This window comes from Synchiropus splendidus, chromosome 10, assembly GCF_027744825.2.
Source record: "Synchiropus splendidus isolate RoL2022-P1 chromosome 10, RoL_Sspl_1.0, whole genome shotgun sequence".
Taxonomy (NCBI): Eukaryota; Metazoa; Chordata; class Actinopteri; order Syngnathiformes; family Callionymidae; genus Synchiropus; species Synchiropus splendidus.
This window is the reverse complement of record NC_071343.1, coordinates 3,140,033-3,157,865: the sequence shown is the minus strand read 5'-3', so window position 1 is coordinate 3,157,865 and position 17,833 is coordinate 3,140,033. Positions and strand designations below refer to the sequence as shown.

Here is a 17,833-nt window from a genome sequence, read left to right as displayed (position 1 = left end):
ACGGAGACGGGAGATTGACTCTTGAGGACTGAAGAACCGCTTTGGAATGCTCTCCAGACTCACAAATCATTAAAAAACAGGCTCGGCCTTTTCAAGTTTCCCTCCAGTAATCTGAAGCATAACCTGCTAAATGACTCAATCCCCAGTTTATTAATTGCCTTGAGTCTCTTTGAAATCATGTGGAAATGAGGAGAATGTTGGTGGAAAATAAAGACCACATGTTTGTGTATTCTTAATGAAGTGCAGAGACTGGAGGCGGCATGAGTTCGCCAGGGCGGGATGTTGTGTTAGTGCCACCTCCAGGCAGATTCTCTCGCAAAGATACGACCGCCCGAATCAGCAGGAGACCGCAGTCGCCAGACCAGTGGGAAGGACTGGCACGCACGGAGGAAACCCACATCCACACACCTAGTGCAGCCGGAACAGTGAGAGAGCCTGGAGGCGGAGCACTCACCATTTGTTCTTCCTCCTGATGTAGTCTTTTTCAGAGAGGTTCACCAGGTAGATCATCGGCTTGGATGTGAGGAACAAGTATTTGTTCAACACGTCGATCTGCGTCAGACACAAGACCAGAGAGGCGGTTTGTGGAAATCACTAACTTTCAAAGGCACTCTCAGGTCATGAAGAGGTTGTGGCTCCATGACCAACACATTTGACAAACAGGTGACATTCGGTAACTGCAGTGTGCAGGAGAGACGTCAGGTTTCATGGAGGCAGCTTATCTGAAGTCTCTTGGGCTTGGAATGGAAGAATTTAAAGGCACGAGAGTGCATCAGCTTCGTCATTGATCTCAGTCTCAGTAACATGTTTCACAGGTTTTGAATATGTTTAACAGGCTGCTGAACCCTGGGTTTGACTGTAAACCAGGGGGTGCTACAAGCAGGATTTGAACCTTCAACCTTGAGTTTGCATGAGACCTGTCCAGATCGTCCAAGCCTCAAAGCAAGCGGCAGTAGGGGGCGCCTGTAAGACCGTTTTCCCCTGGAGAGCTGGGAGGGAGCTGTCAGTGAAACAAGAATCATTGGGGCAGTTTACATTAAACTGTGTTGAGGGACCGTAATGAAGAAGCAGGTCAAGCCTGTGATGTAAGGTCTGACCTCAAGACATGGCTCACGATAGCGACATGAACTTTAGATTACGTCTCAATGATTGACTTCCTGTTTTCCCATGATTTCGTGAGAATGAAGCCTTGTGAAGCCTCATGAAGCCTCATGAAGCCTCATGAAGCCTCGTGAACTGAAAAGATGTTTTCATTGAAATTTGTCTGAATCTCCTGCAATATTGATCATTTAAATGTCGCAAATATATCATATCAACAAGTTGTTATCAGAGGGTGGGAATCATTTTTTGCCCGTGCAGACATTGAGGGGTTAAATCAACCGAGCCAGTCTTCCGCCCTCAGATAACCATGTGGCCAGGCGCCGATCGACTGGACTGCAACATCAAAGGCTCACCTCCTTGTCGTTCCAGTCGTGATAGTAGCGGACGTGCTTCTTTTCATCCACCACCCAGCTCTTGATTTTGCACATCACGTCCTGTTTGGGGTTAAGAGAGAATGAAGAAGACAAGGAGATGAAAAAGGAGGTGAAGCCAGCGGGGTGCGTGGTAATTATTTCCCAAACGCATGGCATCCTGATGCCAAACTGAACAATGCACTTGCAGCGCCCTCCCTCCTCCTCCCTCCCCCTTCCCGCCTCCTGGGCCTCCAGATAAGAATCACAGTTTTGAATCTAAATATTCCGGCGGGATTCGGGGGCGAGGACATTGGAAGTGGGTGAGTTTGCTGTAAACGGCCCTCCACTCCAGCGAGGCTCCGCCTAGACGCGCGTCAGAAAAGGAACTTTTCACCGCCGAGTCGACGCGGCGGGACCGGGCCTCCGCAGGATCTGGAAGCGGAAATGGGCGGAGAAATGGGAGGGAGGTCGTCATAAAGTTTCTAATAAAGAAATTGAGCCTATTATTGTTGATCCAGCCCCGGCCAAATTAGCGGAACACATTCTTTTTGTCGCTGTCAACTTGACCTCCTCCTTCATATAAAAACTCCCCCACCCCTGGAACACTCCCCCTACCTCCTTTTCCCTCCCCGAACCCTTGCAGCACTTCACAATCTCACTCCCTTCTGAAAGAAGTGAGGGCGGAAAAAAAGAAAAAAAATCTTGCCAGAGCTTCAATTACACAATGGCAGAAAAAGCTCCACACACTGACCCCCAGCCAGCTGCATTCACTCTCGGCACATCTCTCTCCACAGGAATTCTAAAGGCCTTTTAGTCAGGCAGCCAGAGTGCAGCCAGCAGGAGAGAGCGCAGGAAGAGCGGCGTACACTCCGCCTGCGCCGGCCCAAGTCTTCACAGAGAGATTAATCATCTGTGAAATGGAAACAGCAAACGGCCGCTGACACGGGCTGAACCCGCTCCAGGTTTCCCTCATCAGTTTGCAGCCGCCGTGCGGCGCTCCTCTAACAGGCAGGTGTTAATAAAAGCCATATAGGTCCCACAGGGGTCAAACACATATGCCTGCCACCGGGAGGCGCCGCTGGTGGGCCGGCGTCTTATTATTGTTTTGCAAGGACGGGAGATCTGGAGGATTCATATGGACAAAAGCCCTGGAACATTGTTCTTGTCAACACACCGGCAGGAAAATGGGGTGCAGCCCTTTGCACAATGAGCTCGCGTCGCAGCCGCCCGCACGCCTTTCATCGAGAATCATCCGCGGCGAAATGGAGCTTCTTCAAATGAAAACAAACGTGTCGGCTTTGTCGGCGGCTTTAATCACTTCCTCGTGGCTGTTTCCCTTCCTTCCGAGAGACTCGTTTTAACAGCGGGAAGTTCATAAAAGAGGCGAGGTGCCCTGATGCTTAATGCTGTGCAGGGCGTCAGGGTTGGGATGCTGCGAGCGCTGTCTGCACACGTGCGTCTCCAGCTCCAGCTGAAGGGAGAACCCAGTCCAAATGAAGGGACTGTGACTTCAAGAACCAAACATGTTGGTGACTGGAGGAAAGCACCAGCGCTCAGTCTGGACTCTCCCCACAGACCGGGTCAGAGTAGAACCGCACTTCCTCTGGTTCTGTCCAACTAGGGGAGGAGCTGCGACAGATTCAGGACACACTGGAGAGACTACATTTCTCAGGTGACCTGCTGAGGCACGGTTCTAAGGAGATGGAAGTCTAGGCCTCTTTGTTTCAGCTGCTGCCCCTGCGACCTGACCACTGAAGTGCAAATGGAATCTATGGCTTAATAAAATTCAGCAGATGGATTAAAGCAGAATTATGACTATATTTTGTGGGCAAACTGAAATATAATAAGTAAATATAATAATCATAATAAAAATAAAAAACACTAACAAATAATAATAAAAATAAAAAATAATAATAAGTCTCACAGGAAAAATATTATCATACGCTATAAGGTGTACACAAAGATATAGAAATGTTCTAGGTCAAAACATAAAATATGAAGAGACGACTATGCAGAAATTCATTGATAAATACATTGAAAAAAAGTATTTAAGTTATAAATAACAAAAAGGTGTAGAATGCTTTTTAGTTTTGGTTGATCTGAAAATGTAAAGTAACAATAATAAAAATAATAGATCAACTGTGTGATAAATTAATAATGTTTAATAATTATATAGGTTTCATATAGTGCATTTATTGGGCCATGGAGGGCTGAGTTTAGGAAATCTATTTTATTTTTTAAGGAAATGATACATTTTCTATAGATGTCATTTATTTAAATAAATAAATACATATTTATACAGTTCATTTTCTTTAAAAAATGCGATACAGAAATTGCAAATTTACGCACAGTTCTATTTTCCCTCTATTTTATTTTGTTATTTATTTTAATCCATAAAGTGGAGCATCTACATTCTTTCCTTAACTGAGTCTCACTAACTCTGCAGAGTGAAGTCACTGAGGCTTCCACCTCTGCTCGCTCTGAACGTGACTCCCTGGACGCTGATGAACAGTGAGTTCTTAAAGGGTTAAATCGCAGCTGACGTGTGATGTCTGTTGTACTTGGGCAGGTCTTTACAGCCGACATGGATCGGCTGAACTGTTTTGAAGAGCCACGTCTGCTGCTGCGCGCGCGGCCCCTGCATATGGAGCGTAAACAGCGCCTGCTCGCCGCCGAGTGTGTGGCACAGCAGACAATCACACAATCCCTTCCATCTGAGCGCCGCTTTGATAAGCCCCATTCTTCGCCCTCTAAAGAGGTCTTCTATAGATTTCACTTTGCGACGTGTGCACAACCTTTGACAAGTAATGTAGATCATTTTTATTCATTGCCTAAAATTGTTAGCAATTATGTGTGTAAGCGGCCACCTGCCTCGCCTGAATGGCTGCTGTCTGTGGGGGCTACACGGGAGGGGGGGGGAGGGGGGAGGAGCTTGACGGGGAAACAAGCCTCGGCAGCAGGTGAAATAGCCCCTCTAGTTAGTGTAATGGCCGGTCAGAGCCTGGCATCTGAGTGGGAAAGCTCAGGAGACGTTTCCATCCTGTTAGCGGCTGCTCTCCGACCGAACGTGGCAGCTTCAGCAGGTGGATGGAGCTTCACCTTCTGGCAGCAGATCCTGTAAACACTGGCGGCCTGACGTGCACGTCAGCCTCCGTGCATGGCCTTCCGCGGCGGCCGCAGGAGCCCTGTCTTCATTTGAGTGTTACTTTGAAACGGGCGGCGAGGAAAGACTTTCATTAGGCCGCGGCGCTGACCCGGGGTCGGCCGCTGAATAAGTAACTCTCTATTAATGATTTCTACAGCAGAAACCCTCCGACCCCTGATCACTTTCAATCTCTGGGAGAGAAAAAATAGAGCTCTGGAGGGAGGGAGGGAGGGAGGGGGGATAAAACAGGGACCTGTGTGGGAGGGTTATTATTTGTGACTCATGGGGGGGGGGGGCCTGCTGGGACACTGACTCACATATTCTGGTTTGAGCTTCTTGTCGCCGCCTCTAATGGCCGTCTTCTCCAGCTTGTCAATAATAGGGAAGATCATCTCCTCGTCCTTCAGCCTCAGCTCCTCGTGGATGATCTCCATGTCCCTCACTGGGTCCACGGCCCCCTCCACATGCGTGATATCCTCATCCTCAAATGCACCTGCGGAGAAGCACGCACGGGACCGATGGTGATTCTGGGTCCAGCTGAAGACATTGAGCATGAAAAACGACTAGAAGGTTCGAGAGGAGGACGACTGCAGGGACCTTCACTTCAGTTTTGAGATACACCATCTATTCTCCACCAAAACATAACTGTTTTTTTATTTTCTTTATCTTATATAATTATTTTATTTTTATTGATCTATCATGGATTCATGTTTTTTTTTATATTTTATTTGTTTTTATTATTTTCTTTTCCTCTTGGTAATAAATCTAAGCAAAAAAATTTAAATGATTGAATGTTATATTTTTGTTGAATATATACATAAAAATATGAATATAAAAATATTATCAAAGACTCTCAAGCACAATAACATATCTATTTCTATATGGACAACAGAATCTAATAAGGAATTTATGTGACACAAAGAGCTCAACCTCCATATGAGGAGAAGAGCACATTTTAATTTGCACTTTGACTTGCCAGATTTATTTTCAACGTAATTATGAATATCATTTTTACATTTATTTATTTTCAGTTATGTTTGGGTTTTTTTTAATGTATTTATCTGTTCATTTTTTCTTCTATTTGTCTTCATATTTTGTCTTCAACACAGACCCCCGGTGAGTTTTTACTAGCCGGATTAAAGGGAACACAGATTCAAGTGGTGTTCTGCAGCGCTGAACTCTTCCCCTAGGGGTCGCCCCACTGCACACCGTCATGGACTCTGAAGCCTTCTCGGAAATGAAAAAACTCATTCAGCGAAAACAAAAGATCTTTACATGTTGAGTCTCTGGTGCTCAGGTAATGAGGCTATTAACTCCTCGTGGGAGTGAGAGTTGGGCGTCCTCCCCTTCGAACATCTGTCACTTTCAAAACGACAGCTTTCAGCTACGCCTGGCGCTAATTTCGCTCCCAAACTTTCCTGCTCGTTTCATAACTTTCCCAACACGGAGGAATCAAACCAGGCCGCTTCCTTTCACTTGGCTGACAAGACTCAACGGCGGCTGGTGACAGAGCGGGCGCGGCAGCCGTGTCAGCGGCGGAATGACTGAAACATGGCGCCGTTGACTGAGGCTATGTGCGGAATGCGCGCGCTGGAAACCACGCAGACCGTCGTGTCGACACTCGAGATCGTGACAATGTGCTGACAGGCAGCAGCGTCATCCATCTGCCAATTCTTTGAGCGGTGAGATATTGATGAGTCAGCAGTGAGTCACCAAGAACAGGGCAGATTATTACGCAAGGTTTTAGATGAAGTGTAGTTGTGGTGGTGGAGGCGAAGGCAGAGTGGAAACAGTGTAGAAGAAGAGAAGAAGAGCTAGCTCCTCCCTAGTGGGAGGAGTCCCCAGGAAGCCGGGACACTTCAGTCCGGGCCTCTTTTCTTCCACTGGTGCCACCTCGACCTGACCGGATGGAACTTTCACCAGTTTCATTCTCGTCTCTGTACTTCCTCATGGGTTCGCAGGGGGGTGGAGCCTATCCATGGGGTGAGAGGACAAACCACCACACATGTGGGAGGAAATCTGAGTGCCCAGAGGAGCCCGAACAGATGAGCATAAAACCTCCACGCAGAAAGGTTCGCATTAAGCTCAGTCTTCATTTATCCTGAGAAAATCCGGAGCTCGATGGCGCATCCACGGCCGCCGCCACTCTGCTCAAACAGACGCTGCAGACTTTCTAGCACAAGCTGTCATTCAGCGCCTGGTCCTCGTGGGGAAATGAACTTATCCAATGACTCTTTGGCTAATCAGGCTGTTTTGGTTCCTCTCGTCTTGCAGAGGTGCTCCACACTATAAACAGTTCACTTACGCGGCACAGAAAGGGGCTAATCAGCGGAATTATTGTTTTGCTGCTCCAATTTACCGGCTCCCTGTTCACCACTGATTGTAATGACAATTTGCAATTGTATCTGTTTGAACTGGGAAAATATGGAGCGGCGTAATGATTTCGCTGCAGGGATGTACGGAGCAACCGCGCCACGGTGGAGGACCCAAGGTTGTCAGAGATCGCGCCGGGAGATTTGGGGGTTTGAAGCGTCATGAACTCTGTATTAAATCCACTAAAAACAGCCTTTAGTCGCTAATTTCCTGCTGCTCCTTGGCCAGGGTCAAAGGGGGCGGAGTCTATTTCAGGTTCTTGGGGAAAGGTCAGCAGTCCATCACGTATAAACCGACTAACTCACACTCACACACAGAAATGACGGGGTGTGATGGAGTCATCAGTGATTTTGAACAGTGGGAGGAAACCAGAGTACTCAGAGGAAACGCAAGTGAGAAGCACAAGAGACTCATGGTAAGGCAGCTAGCAGAGAGGCTGACACCCAAAATGTTGACATCACGACCTAAGTGTCGCCTCTTGAAGCCGATGCACTGATGCAGGAGGTAGATGAGGAGAAAAGGAACTGACCCCTGAAGAGGGCCACACACACGAGGATCAATGGGGGGAGCCGGCAGGTGCGATGCGATGAGTGATGTAGCTAAGCAAGAATTGATCTGAATGAGAAATTAGAGGGAGGTTTTTGTGACGTACATGACCTGACCCGGTCCGGGGGGAGGCACCGACTTAGAGCGGTTTCACACTACGGACTCTGTCTCAAGACAAAGAGCGTTCAACTCAGGAGTCCGAGATGTGAAGACAAGTGAGTCGGGTTTTGGCCGCGGACTTGATCCCGGCTGGAGGGCTGCACCTTGTCTAGGGAAACTCTCCACAGGGGGTGAGCTTCTCGCCTCAGGCGACTCACCGCTAGATGCTGGAAACTACGTGTAAAGCACGACTCCACACAAACATGATAAATGCAGCGCAGTGAAGGGTCTGATCGCTGTCTGGGCGCAAACATCGTTCAAAAACACCTTCGCAAACTCCCAGAACACTGAGGTGTGCAGCTGTGAGCTGCAGGAAAATGGTGCTGGGGAATGGGAGCGTAGCGCAGCCGTGTTTGATAACTCACATGTAGAAACTGCCCTTAAGTTCTGTGGGCAGCGGATGTGTTCCTGTCCTTTAGTAGATGACAAATAAGTAAAAGAAATAAAGAAAACCAGCATCATCCGGCACATTCTCCGCCAGAGTTTGACACGGCGGCGAACGTGACGCCACACGCTTGAATCCTGAAGGTCGGCTGACTTGCCAGGTTACAAAGTGGAGTTGGGAAGAAAGAAAGATGAATAATTCATGGGTGTTGAGAGAGCAGGGCAGCTGATCACTCACTATTTAGTCATCGGCTGACACTTTCAACTGGCTTCTGCATATTCCAAAGTAATTTCCTTTAATTAATTTCGCCTAATTTCACATTCACGTCGACTTCGCCGCCGTCCCATTCAAGGCAAGAGACAAATGCATGAGGTGAAAGAGAAAGAGAAATCTGAGGGGGCAATCTCCACAATTAGTCCTTTAACAAGCGGGTTGGCGCAGGGTGTTACGAGGCTGCGGCGCCGCACAAAGCCACACGCACGACAGTCACGAGAAAAGGCTTCGGAGGGCCTTGTCTCGGGAGTTTTACAGCTTTATTTCCATGCGCCGTGTTTTGAAGACACTATTAACAGGTGCTCCTTTATTGGCAGGACAAAGGGATTAGTCTCCAGAGGACGAGTGGCGTTCAGCGGCCCGATGAGGGGTCAGGCCAGTCTCCAGCCGACTGGAGCTGGGTCTAACTTGCACCCAGAACAAGAGCCGACAAACCCAGTCACATAAAGATCAATAGCGATGGAGCTGCTTCCTGCTACCTGGGAGGAAATGTGGTCACAATAATTCAGTGAAATTACAGTATTCATCCACCTCCAAGTTCCTGGGCGTGTTTTCACATGCGAGGTGGCTGAGAGCGCATCTAAAGGACCTGCATTCCTCTCACCGCTTTTAAAATCTTCACGCAATTCTCCCGGTATTCAGAGCCGTAAAAAAGCCCGTTTTACGAGCGTGTCAGGGAACGCACATCGCGGACGCAAAAACACTGGCGAGGCTGGCGGATATTTACGTTTCATTCAGGAAACACCTTTTCAGCAGGAGAATTTGCCCCGTGTTTATCCGCTAGATTTCAATCAGATCTCCACGTGGAGGAATCGACTCACTCGCTGTGATTATCAGCAAAAAAGAAGTTGGACTTTGCGGCGCCGCGGTGATTTCTGCCAGCTTGATAAAACGGTGTTGTCCCACATCATTGAAAGGACAAACCTTTTTAGATCCTTCACGGCTATAGTGCCGCTGATTGCATGGGCAGCGGCAATTTCCTAACCAACCGCCACCTGAACAATGATGTGCTGGGCTTTCAGGCCCTCCGGCCATTCAGAGGAGAGTCATTTCACAGTTTGGACCAGATCTCCATAGCAACTCCTCTTTTGAAGGGTTTAGAATCAGCATCCAATAATTCTATGATCATCGGGCCTCGCCGTTCCCACTGGCTCTTTTCACGGCGGACAGGCGAGGGGGGTCTGCGGAAGATTCTACAGTCTATTTCAGGCAATTCATCCTGCAGCCCCATTAGAATTCAAAATATTGCGACCTTCAATCACCGAGCGTGTTATCTGGAGCTGTGGCCATCTCCACTCCAGAAGGGTGGGCATTTTGCTCTAATCATCCGCCATGAGTGGAGGCTGACAAAAACTCTTCATTCCCGCTCAGGCAAAATGCTCATTTAAATGCTGTGACAGCGGCGCCGCACAACCCCAAACACACGGGGGGACGACCCCGCCGCCGTTACATATGATGGACTCACAATTGCAGCAATCTGAAAAGGCAAAAGTAAACAACCGGAGCAAACAAAAACAAAGCAATTGCGTGATTGGATTTGTGCGCAAGTTTGTTCTTCTGCCAAAACAAAACAAAAATTTAAAGATTTAAAGAAGGAATTGGGGGGGGGGGGACTCCAGAGTCTGCAGTCTGACACCACCACCGAGCCAGCACAATGACGCTGAGGCGCAAACAAAGCCAGATAATTGCTCCTTCATTTACTTCTCAATACTCGACTGAGGTCAGAACAATTAGTGTTACTCCGGTTTCCTCCCGCCCCACACCATTGTGTTCCACATCTCGTATTGATGCCGTTAAACACGGAGGGAATACATTGTACATCAGAGGTTCTTGTTAAGGACTGCGTAAAAGAAAAGTATATACATATATATTGGGGGTGGGATTCAATAAAAAAAAAATAGAAATCATTAGAGAATTTGTGATTCATTAATCTGAATTAATCGCAGTTTAATTGTATACGAATATTTGCCACAAGAAGCCACATTTTTCAATGTGAATGAGTTTGGTATCTTACTGAATCAAATGATGGAGCCATACATACATTTAAACAATAAAATATTGTTTATTTTGCATCACTTTGACAGCAGCACAATAAATCACCATGGTGTCTACATTCAAGTTTTTATATCACCTTATTTCAACTGAAGCTCTTCTCATGTCTTGACAATATTTGTACATTCAGAGTGGTGGAAACCCTGGACATTGTGTAGTGAAAAACCTCCCTGAACCAAAGCAAACAGATGCTTTTGTTTGCTTTGGTTCAGGGAGGATTCCTCCATGTTTGTTGCTGTTGTTCTCATCCTAGCTGCCATGTGTCTGGTGCATCAGTGTGATCAGTGGAGCAGGAACTCCTGCACTGACAAAGGTTCCCTGTTGTCTGGAGAGCACACTGTTCAATTAAATTAAATTAAATTTAATTAAATTTAATTTAATTTAATAAAAAAATTTAATGACACGTTTTTTGTTGTAATTAATTACAACAATGGTAATTAACTTGTAATATATATGTATATATAGTATATACTGTATATACATACTCTCAACTGTACTGAGCTGTGAGACATTCACTGGCTCTTAACAGTCGCCGCTGTTTGAAAGCTCATCAAGTCGGAGAGTTTGTGAGCTGCTGAGTGATCAGGAAAGACTTCTGGAGCGCAGCCATTACTGGCGTCAGTTCGGAGGCAGGCCTGCTATAAATCACGGCGTCTGCGTAGTGACTCAGTCTGTTCTAGCGCCTGTAGCGAAACTGTTGGCTCATGGCTGGATAGTCAACAGTGCAGCAGCCAAACACAGAACACAGCGACGTTTGATGGGTTTATCGCTTTGAATGCTGCGACTTGTTAGCACAACTGCAAGACACGCACATGCTAATGATGAAGTGTGACGACAGTTTTTGTCCACTAGCAAACTCATTTATTTCAGATTAAAAATAAACTTTACAGAAATGGCTTTTTAGTCGTCTCGTGGGGCCCCAAGAAAAGTCCATATGTGGCAACTTTGTGGCCATTAAAATGTTGAACTATTCATCTGAAAATAGCCAACAGCTTATACTGTACAGTATTTTAAAAAAATGGAGCGCAGCGTGTTATTCTCTCCAAGTAATGACAAGAAGGAGCAAGGCTCTTACTGCAGTCTCTTCTATGGTAGTAGCAGGTTTAGTTTCTGTCTCTCCCTCAGACGTCTTTTCTCAGCTACATGTCCAGCTAAGCTAAACAGGTGCTAGCGGTCAATGCTTATAAGAGCTACAGTAGCAACCGCAAACAAACAGGAAGTGGCCGTTTTGAATCAATTATATATCCAACAGCGGGTGAGCAGCCATGTTTATCAAGACACTGCGACAACAGGGACGAGGTGCGTGACAGAAAACGTTCATGGGCGTCACAATCTTGTTTTCCAGCTAACACAACTAGGACACGGTGAACTTTGCAGCGCCGACTTCCCACGTCCGAGGTGGAGCGCATCACTATGCTAATGCTAGCTTCAAATGCTGCTTACCTCGCAGGGCCTTTTCTAAATGTCCGGGTGACACGAATTGTAACCTGCGATTAGCCTGCTTGCTGGAGCAAGTTCACTCCAGATGACTGTTGTTACCGTCATGCCGAGACGGCAGAGATGGGACTGACCTTTGTGGCAGTAGATGAGATCTTCATTTTGCTGCCCCCCACAGCAGTACAAGGGTATTTCATGTGAGAGCAGAGAGAGCAGTTTAGATCTCTAACCCCATTGAGGTGGTCCAACGCCAGAGGCTGAGACATCCCGCAGCCAAGGAACCTCCTCCACTGAGGTGCTCCTGGGTCTTGCTTACCGCCTCCACCTCACAAAGGAGGCTTTCAGGGGACATCCTGATGAGGTGCCCACGCAACATCAACTGGCTTCTCTCAACGGAGTTCTACTCTGAGCCTCTCACTGGCGGGCAAACTCATCACCCAAGACCAGACACAATGGGCAGTTTTTCTTGTTCTTTCTGTCACAAGGTTGCTGACATCTTTTGGCTTCAGCTCTCTTCCTCGTAACAAGACAGAGGACGTTGAAGCCTTCCCTCACTCATGAGCAAGTCCCATAGATGATTGAACTCCTCCACCAGAGGAAGGACCTCATCGTGAACTACAGTTGGACAGTATGAGGTGCAACACAATGTTACACAACAGTTCACCAGCAGAGCAACACGATACACAGCAGTAGGTGAGAATAGTTATCTGAATTACTTTCACTTCAGGCTCCCTTCCTCTCACATTCATCCAAATATTGGCAAGAGATCTTCTCTCTTCTATCTCATTTGACAGGTATCATAGTTCCACCAAACCTACTGACAGCCATTTTTGGGGTCACACCACCTCCACTCAGCCTCTCCTCCATACAAGAAGATGCCACAGCTTTTACCACTCTTCTTGCTCGAAGATTAATATTGCTAAGATGGAAGTCTAATCTACCTCCTACACACACGCAACGGCTAAAAGATGTTCTATATTTTTTGAAGCTGGAGAACATTCGGCTGAATATATGTGGACAATCTGAGAAGTTCAATAACATTTGGAACCCTTTTTTTGTTTGACTCAATAGAACAGAATTTACATTTGAACCAGAAGCTGTCAACAATTACAGTAGGTGGGTTTCCATATTTTTGTTTATTTATTTATTTATTTTTCTACTGCTCTGTATATATGCACGTTCCTTAACGTTGCTTCTTTTGGCTTAAACACTGTGTGCCTTTGTTGTCTCTCATTGGTCTTCATTTTGAATGTACCATAAGTTGTTTTTCTGTTTCTTTTCCGATCTGTTATTTGGCAGAATTCATCTCATGGTCTTGATATTACATCTTGCTATGCTATATTCTGCAAAGAAGAAACGATAAACTATGCATTCCTCTCACAGACTGCTTCAGCAGAACAGGGAACTGCTGCTTTGTCTGTACAGTCAACACAACAATGTCTAGTGTTTGATTGTGCTCATGTTGTCTTGCACCATTAATTCTTTAAAACCCTCAGGCCAAAAGTCTCTGCAGCTCTGAACTACATGAGTCACACCTGTGTCACGATTACGACCACATCTTCCCTCCGAAGATTCTGGGCTTGGAACCACATTGAAAGGATACAGAGCTTTAATAAAAGGCCAAAACTAATGTTGAATTTTCCACTCGCCCCAAACCACAGTTCATCGGTGCTTTGGGATTCCTGGCGTGTGTCAAGTGACAGCAGCGGTGAGGTTTCCCACAGCGACGGGGCAGTGTGTGAGCGCTCAAACATCTAATTGCTTGAAAGCAAACATCTGGAACTAAAGGCAGGTGAGCTGGCCGAGTCGCCGGCGGGGAACAGAGGAGTAGATGAAGTAGAACATGTCCGTGTCTTGTCTCGGATGACGAGAATCCGGCAGCGTTCCAGTCACTGCAGAAGCACTGGGAACACTTAGCCTGCAAACCATTTTCTTATGAGACCACGGAACACCAGGCGTCCAGCAGAATCAGCTTTCAGGATGCCATCATGAGCCTTAATAGTTTTTTGGAAGCTTATGTTGAAAGTAAATCCACTGTTTACACAGGCCTTTCAAAGCTATTAGCACAACATGCGCCGCCGAGGAAAATACAGGACGATTATTCTCTGGAAAAGTTCGATCTTTTCCACAGATGTCGACGTGAAACACTGCTGCAGTATCTGAGTCGACCTGCGTGCACTGTGCCTACTGTACCTAACAGGGTTGGAAAGTGAGCTGTATTTCCATGACACTACAAGCCTGCCTGCAGTTTGCTGTTGAGCTTGGCGTGTTTGGGGACTGAAAACACTCTGGGCAACAACACCAGGTGTGGAGTGTTTGGTCTGGGCCGAAGCACGAGGCGGACATGTCTGGAACCTCCACAGAAGTATTCCTGTCATCCGAGCAATCATGGCCGCCCAATACAAACAAAAGCAAACGCTTCCTCCGATCGACGGCGTTTGGGTGATGGAATGTTTGTGTCATGGCCCCCAACACCCTCGCTTGTCCACCTGAAGGACCACTTGACCTAAGATTGAACGCTTGCTGCTCCCACCGGCCTGAGAAGCCTCCAGGAACGGCTTCCTGTCCACTCCTCCGAGCACTGGATCCGTCACAACCTCTCACATCATCGAATGTCATTTACTTTACTGCGTCTGGACTCAAACACTTGGTCTATCATCACGTCTTTCCCATCAGGTGCGAGTCATCAACCGACTGCATCTTCATCATCCTCCAGTCACACCTGTCCTCTCCATGTCTTCCTCCATCATGAACCTCTCCTACTATCTTCCTTCTTTATCTCCAGCATTCAGTGTTGTCATTCCATTCCAGTCTCCCTATCCTCATCTCTGACTCTTCCAACTCTGACTCATGAGTCTCTAGAAATCATGGCAGCGGTGTGAGTGCCACCCTGCCTGCAGTCTCCTCTTCACCTCCTTCATCCTGCCTTTTCCTCCCTCCTCCCTCCACACACATATACAACATGCGTTCATTCACCTTCTCTCTTCATCCTCTTCACTCTCACAAGCAACCTTCCTATCCTCCATCATGAAAAGACGAAGCTTGGAGAGGCGCAACAGTCCTGAAGACTCCAGACCCACAGCTCCTGTAATATTTGGCTGCTTTATTGGATTCAATTCCCTCAATTTTACAGTTAGTGGTGAGCTTTTCACTTGAAGTGAAAGAGCAGTTGTTTTGGGCTCCAACGATTGGTGCTCTCTTTATTTGTTCTTTGGAGGATTGTCCCAGTGACACGCTCCTTCATTATGTGGTTTATCTCCGGTACGCAGAGTTCAGCCGCCGCAGACAGTCAATGAAGCGGTGAATTAATCTCAGGCGGGAAATATTTGGCATATAAATCAATTGTTTTGCCCTATTTGTAAATTCTTTTCCTGAGTGATGTGAGATGATCTGTTTGTATAAATGAGAAACAGAAAGGGCAGCGCTGCTAAAACATTTGCAGAATGAGTTAGTGGGTTGTTGCTCCAATGAATCACGACCCCAAAAATGACAAGCGAAAACAGCACTATTTTGATAAGGACTGAGAAATAAAGACGAGAGAAAGTTCCAGACTGCGGGACTTTCCACTTTAGTTTTTGGTCACACTTCATATTAGGGAGAACAGATGACCAGAAATAAAAGACTTATTTTGACGTGTATTACCAGCCTGTAATTTGAATGATCTGTCTCACATGGAAAAAAGAAACAAGCTATGGATGGTCCTGAGTTCAGAATCTGCAATACGGAAGCTTTAACATTCATTTCCAGCAGAAACCTTTGCGGCAGAGAAATGGATGAAGCGAGCCGGAAGCCTTCAGAAAGTCGGAGAAAGAAGTCTGCTGTGAGAGCCATCACTGGTGTGACAATGATGCACTGTGGAGATTTGACAAACGCACTGTGAAGCAAGTTCTTCACTTGTCAAGAGCAGAACAGAATGGGACCTTTCAGTGCCACTCTTCCCTCAACAGATGTCAAAGGACCTCTGAACGCCCACAAACCGACTCCAAGCTGAGTAGGATTAAATCATTACAGGTGTAATCCCACCACACCAGTCACCAGGGAGGCCCCGACGATAATCTGAACATTTTGTTCGGTCATTTATGGGTTTTCTTTCAGGAAAAAATGGAATGGGGGCGTCCCAGCTACACAGGGTGAGAGGCGGGGACACCCTGGACAGAAGTCAGTACAGACACACTCGCACCCACACACAGTTCATCGCCACTAAACCTCTTGCTCCCTGATGTTTTCAGTTTTAACTGGTTCATACGTTGATCAGGGGCCTCAAACCTGTGGCCCATGGGCCATTTGCGGCCCTGAGGATGAAATTTTGTGGCCCGTCACAAGGCACACTTAGTCCAAAGTGAGATGTTTAGAAAACACTGTATAAATGAACAGTGCAAAGCCACCAAGTCATTTGTGGAATGACTTGCAGACTTTTTTAAAGGAGCCTGTTCAAGAGGCTCACGTTGACAACACCAACTGATGAAGCAAAAACGGCCAATGACAAGTGGCCAAACCACAACCTCTGGACTCTTCCGGCCCAGCCTCTCCAAGCCTCTCACAGGTGTGCCTGAGCATGTCGACTTTGGTGGGGCATAACCTTTTCAAAAACAATCAATTTCCCCCCAGTTCATCGACTGTGGGAGGAAATCAGAGTGCCCTGAGAAAATGCTGTAGGCACTACACCGATCGATGCACCTTCCAACCAAAGTCGTGCCGGACAAGAGCAGAACCGAGACGTAAATCTGTCACTCACGTGTCATGTGGAAGATGCCGTCGCAGGCGCTGATGTGGGACAGGAAGGCGTTCCCCAAACCTTGGCCAGCGTGCGCGCCTTTGACCAGCCCGGCAATGTCGACAACATTGAGGAAGGCCGGGACTTTGCTGCAACGATAAACATTCACCATGTCAGATGACGCAGACTCAGATGACACAATTCTACTGGGTTGGAGTGATGAAGACGGACAGTAGATGGACCATGATGTTCGCGGATGACGTCTAAAACACAAGGCTAGCAAAGGAATCAGAACACTATCACGATGTTTAGCAGCGAGTTCCTATCCATGGGGCGGTTACGAGCTAAAGGAGAACATAGAACACAATGAATCGATCGACAGCATCGTCGGTGCGGGTGAGACTCAGTCACACTCATCAAAACGGCCTCAGGTTGAGCCTGCGAGGGTCCGTACCTGGCTGGCTTGTGGAACTGGCAGAGGAAATCGTAGCGTTCGTCTGGAATGGGCACTCGGCTTTCATTTGGGTCAATGGTGCAGAAGGGAAAGTTCTCAGCCGCGGCTTGACTCTTTGTCAGCACGTTGAAGAAGGTTGACTTCCTGGAAGAAAACAGTGGTGAGTTCCAGCCATCTCAAGAGCTTACGCTTTAGTGCAGTTGAAGTCCCATCCGGGTGGATATCTGGAGGTCCTGATCGCACATGTGATGCCGATCCTCTGCATGTCAGGTGGGGTGAACGGATGATACACAATACAACAGGTGCAAATGAACAGTGATGAAAGATCACTGAGCTTCTATCTGTAAGAGAGGTCAGACACCCTTCGGAGAACGCAGGTAACATCCGCTCGCATCTGTCATCTGTTTTGAGGGACTCTCAAACTAGGGTTCAGGGACCGCCAGGAGTCACAGTTTGGGGGCCCGTCAGCAACCAATGAAACTACTTCTCCAGCTGGTCTAAATTATTATTATTATTATTGTTATTATTATTTGGCATTAGGATAAAAGTATTCCTAGTTTTTTTATTTTAAGTGACAATAATAATAATAATAACTATTATTTATTTTCATTGTTCATTTTCTCGTGTTTCCAATTTTTCAAATTGAAATGTCATTTCATTTGCATGTCTTTTCTTACCATGATCTCAATATCTGTCACTCACTACTAACCACAAGTGAAGGTAGAAACCAACTGGTAAATGGGAAGTTGTCTTTTGGCTCAGCTCTTTCTTCAGATGTGAATCATTACACATTACTGTGTGTACAATACATGAGCAGGACGGCTGCGTCGGAACATCCCCC

At 46.8% G+C, this 17,833-nt stretch overlaps 1 protein-coding gene across 1 annotated transcript in view; it reads right to left on the bottom strand.

Annotated features, from left to right (window-relative positions):
- LOC128765899 (obg-like ATPase 1) overlaps positions 1-17,833 on the bottom strand; it is a 48,026-nt gene that overhangs the window by 25,235 nt on the left and 4,958 nt on the right. The window contains exons 2-6 of the mRNA XM_053877132.1: positions 16,993-17,136; positions 16,560-16,687; positions 4,917-5,092; positions 1,455-1,535; positions 455-552 (exon numbers count right to left, since the gene is read on the bottom strand). Coding sequence (XP_053733107.1) covers positions 455-552; positions 1,455-1,535; positions 4,917-5,092; positions 16,560-16,566 — 362 coding nt within the window. The 5' untranslated portion in view covers positions 16,567-16,687; positions 16,993-17,136. The remainder of the gene's footprint in view (positions 1-454; positions 553-1,454; positions 1,536-4,916; positions 5,093-16,559; positions 16,688-16,992; positions 17,137-17,833) is intronic.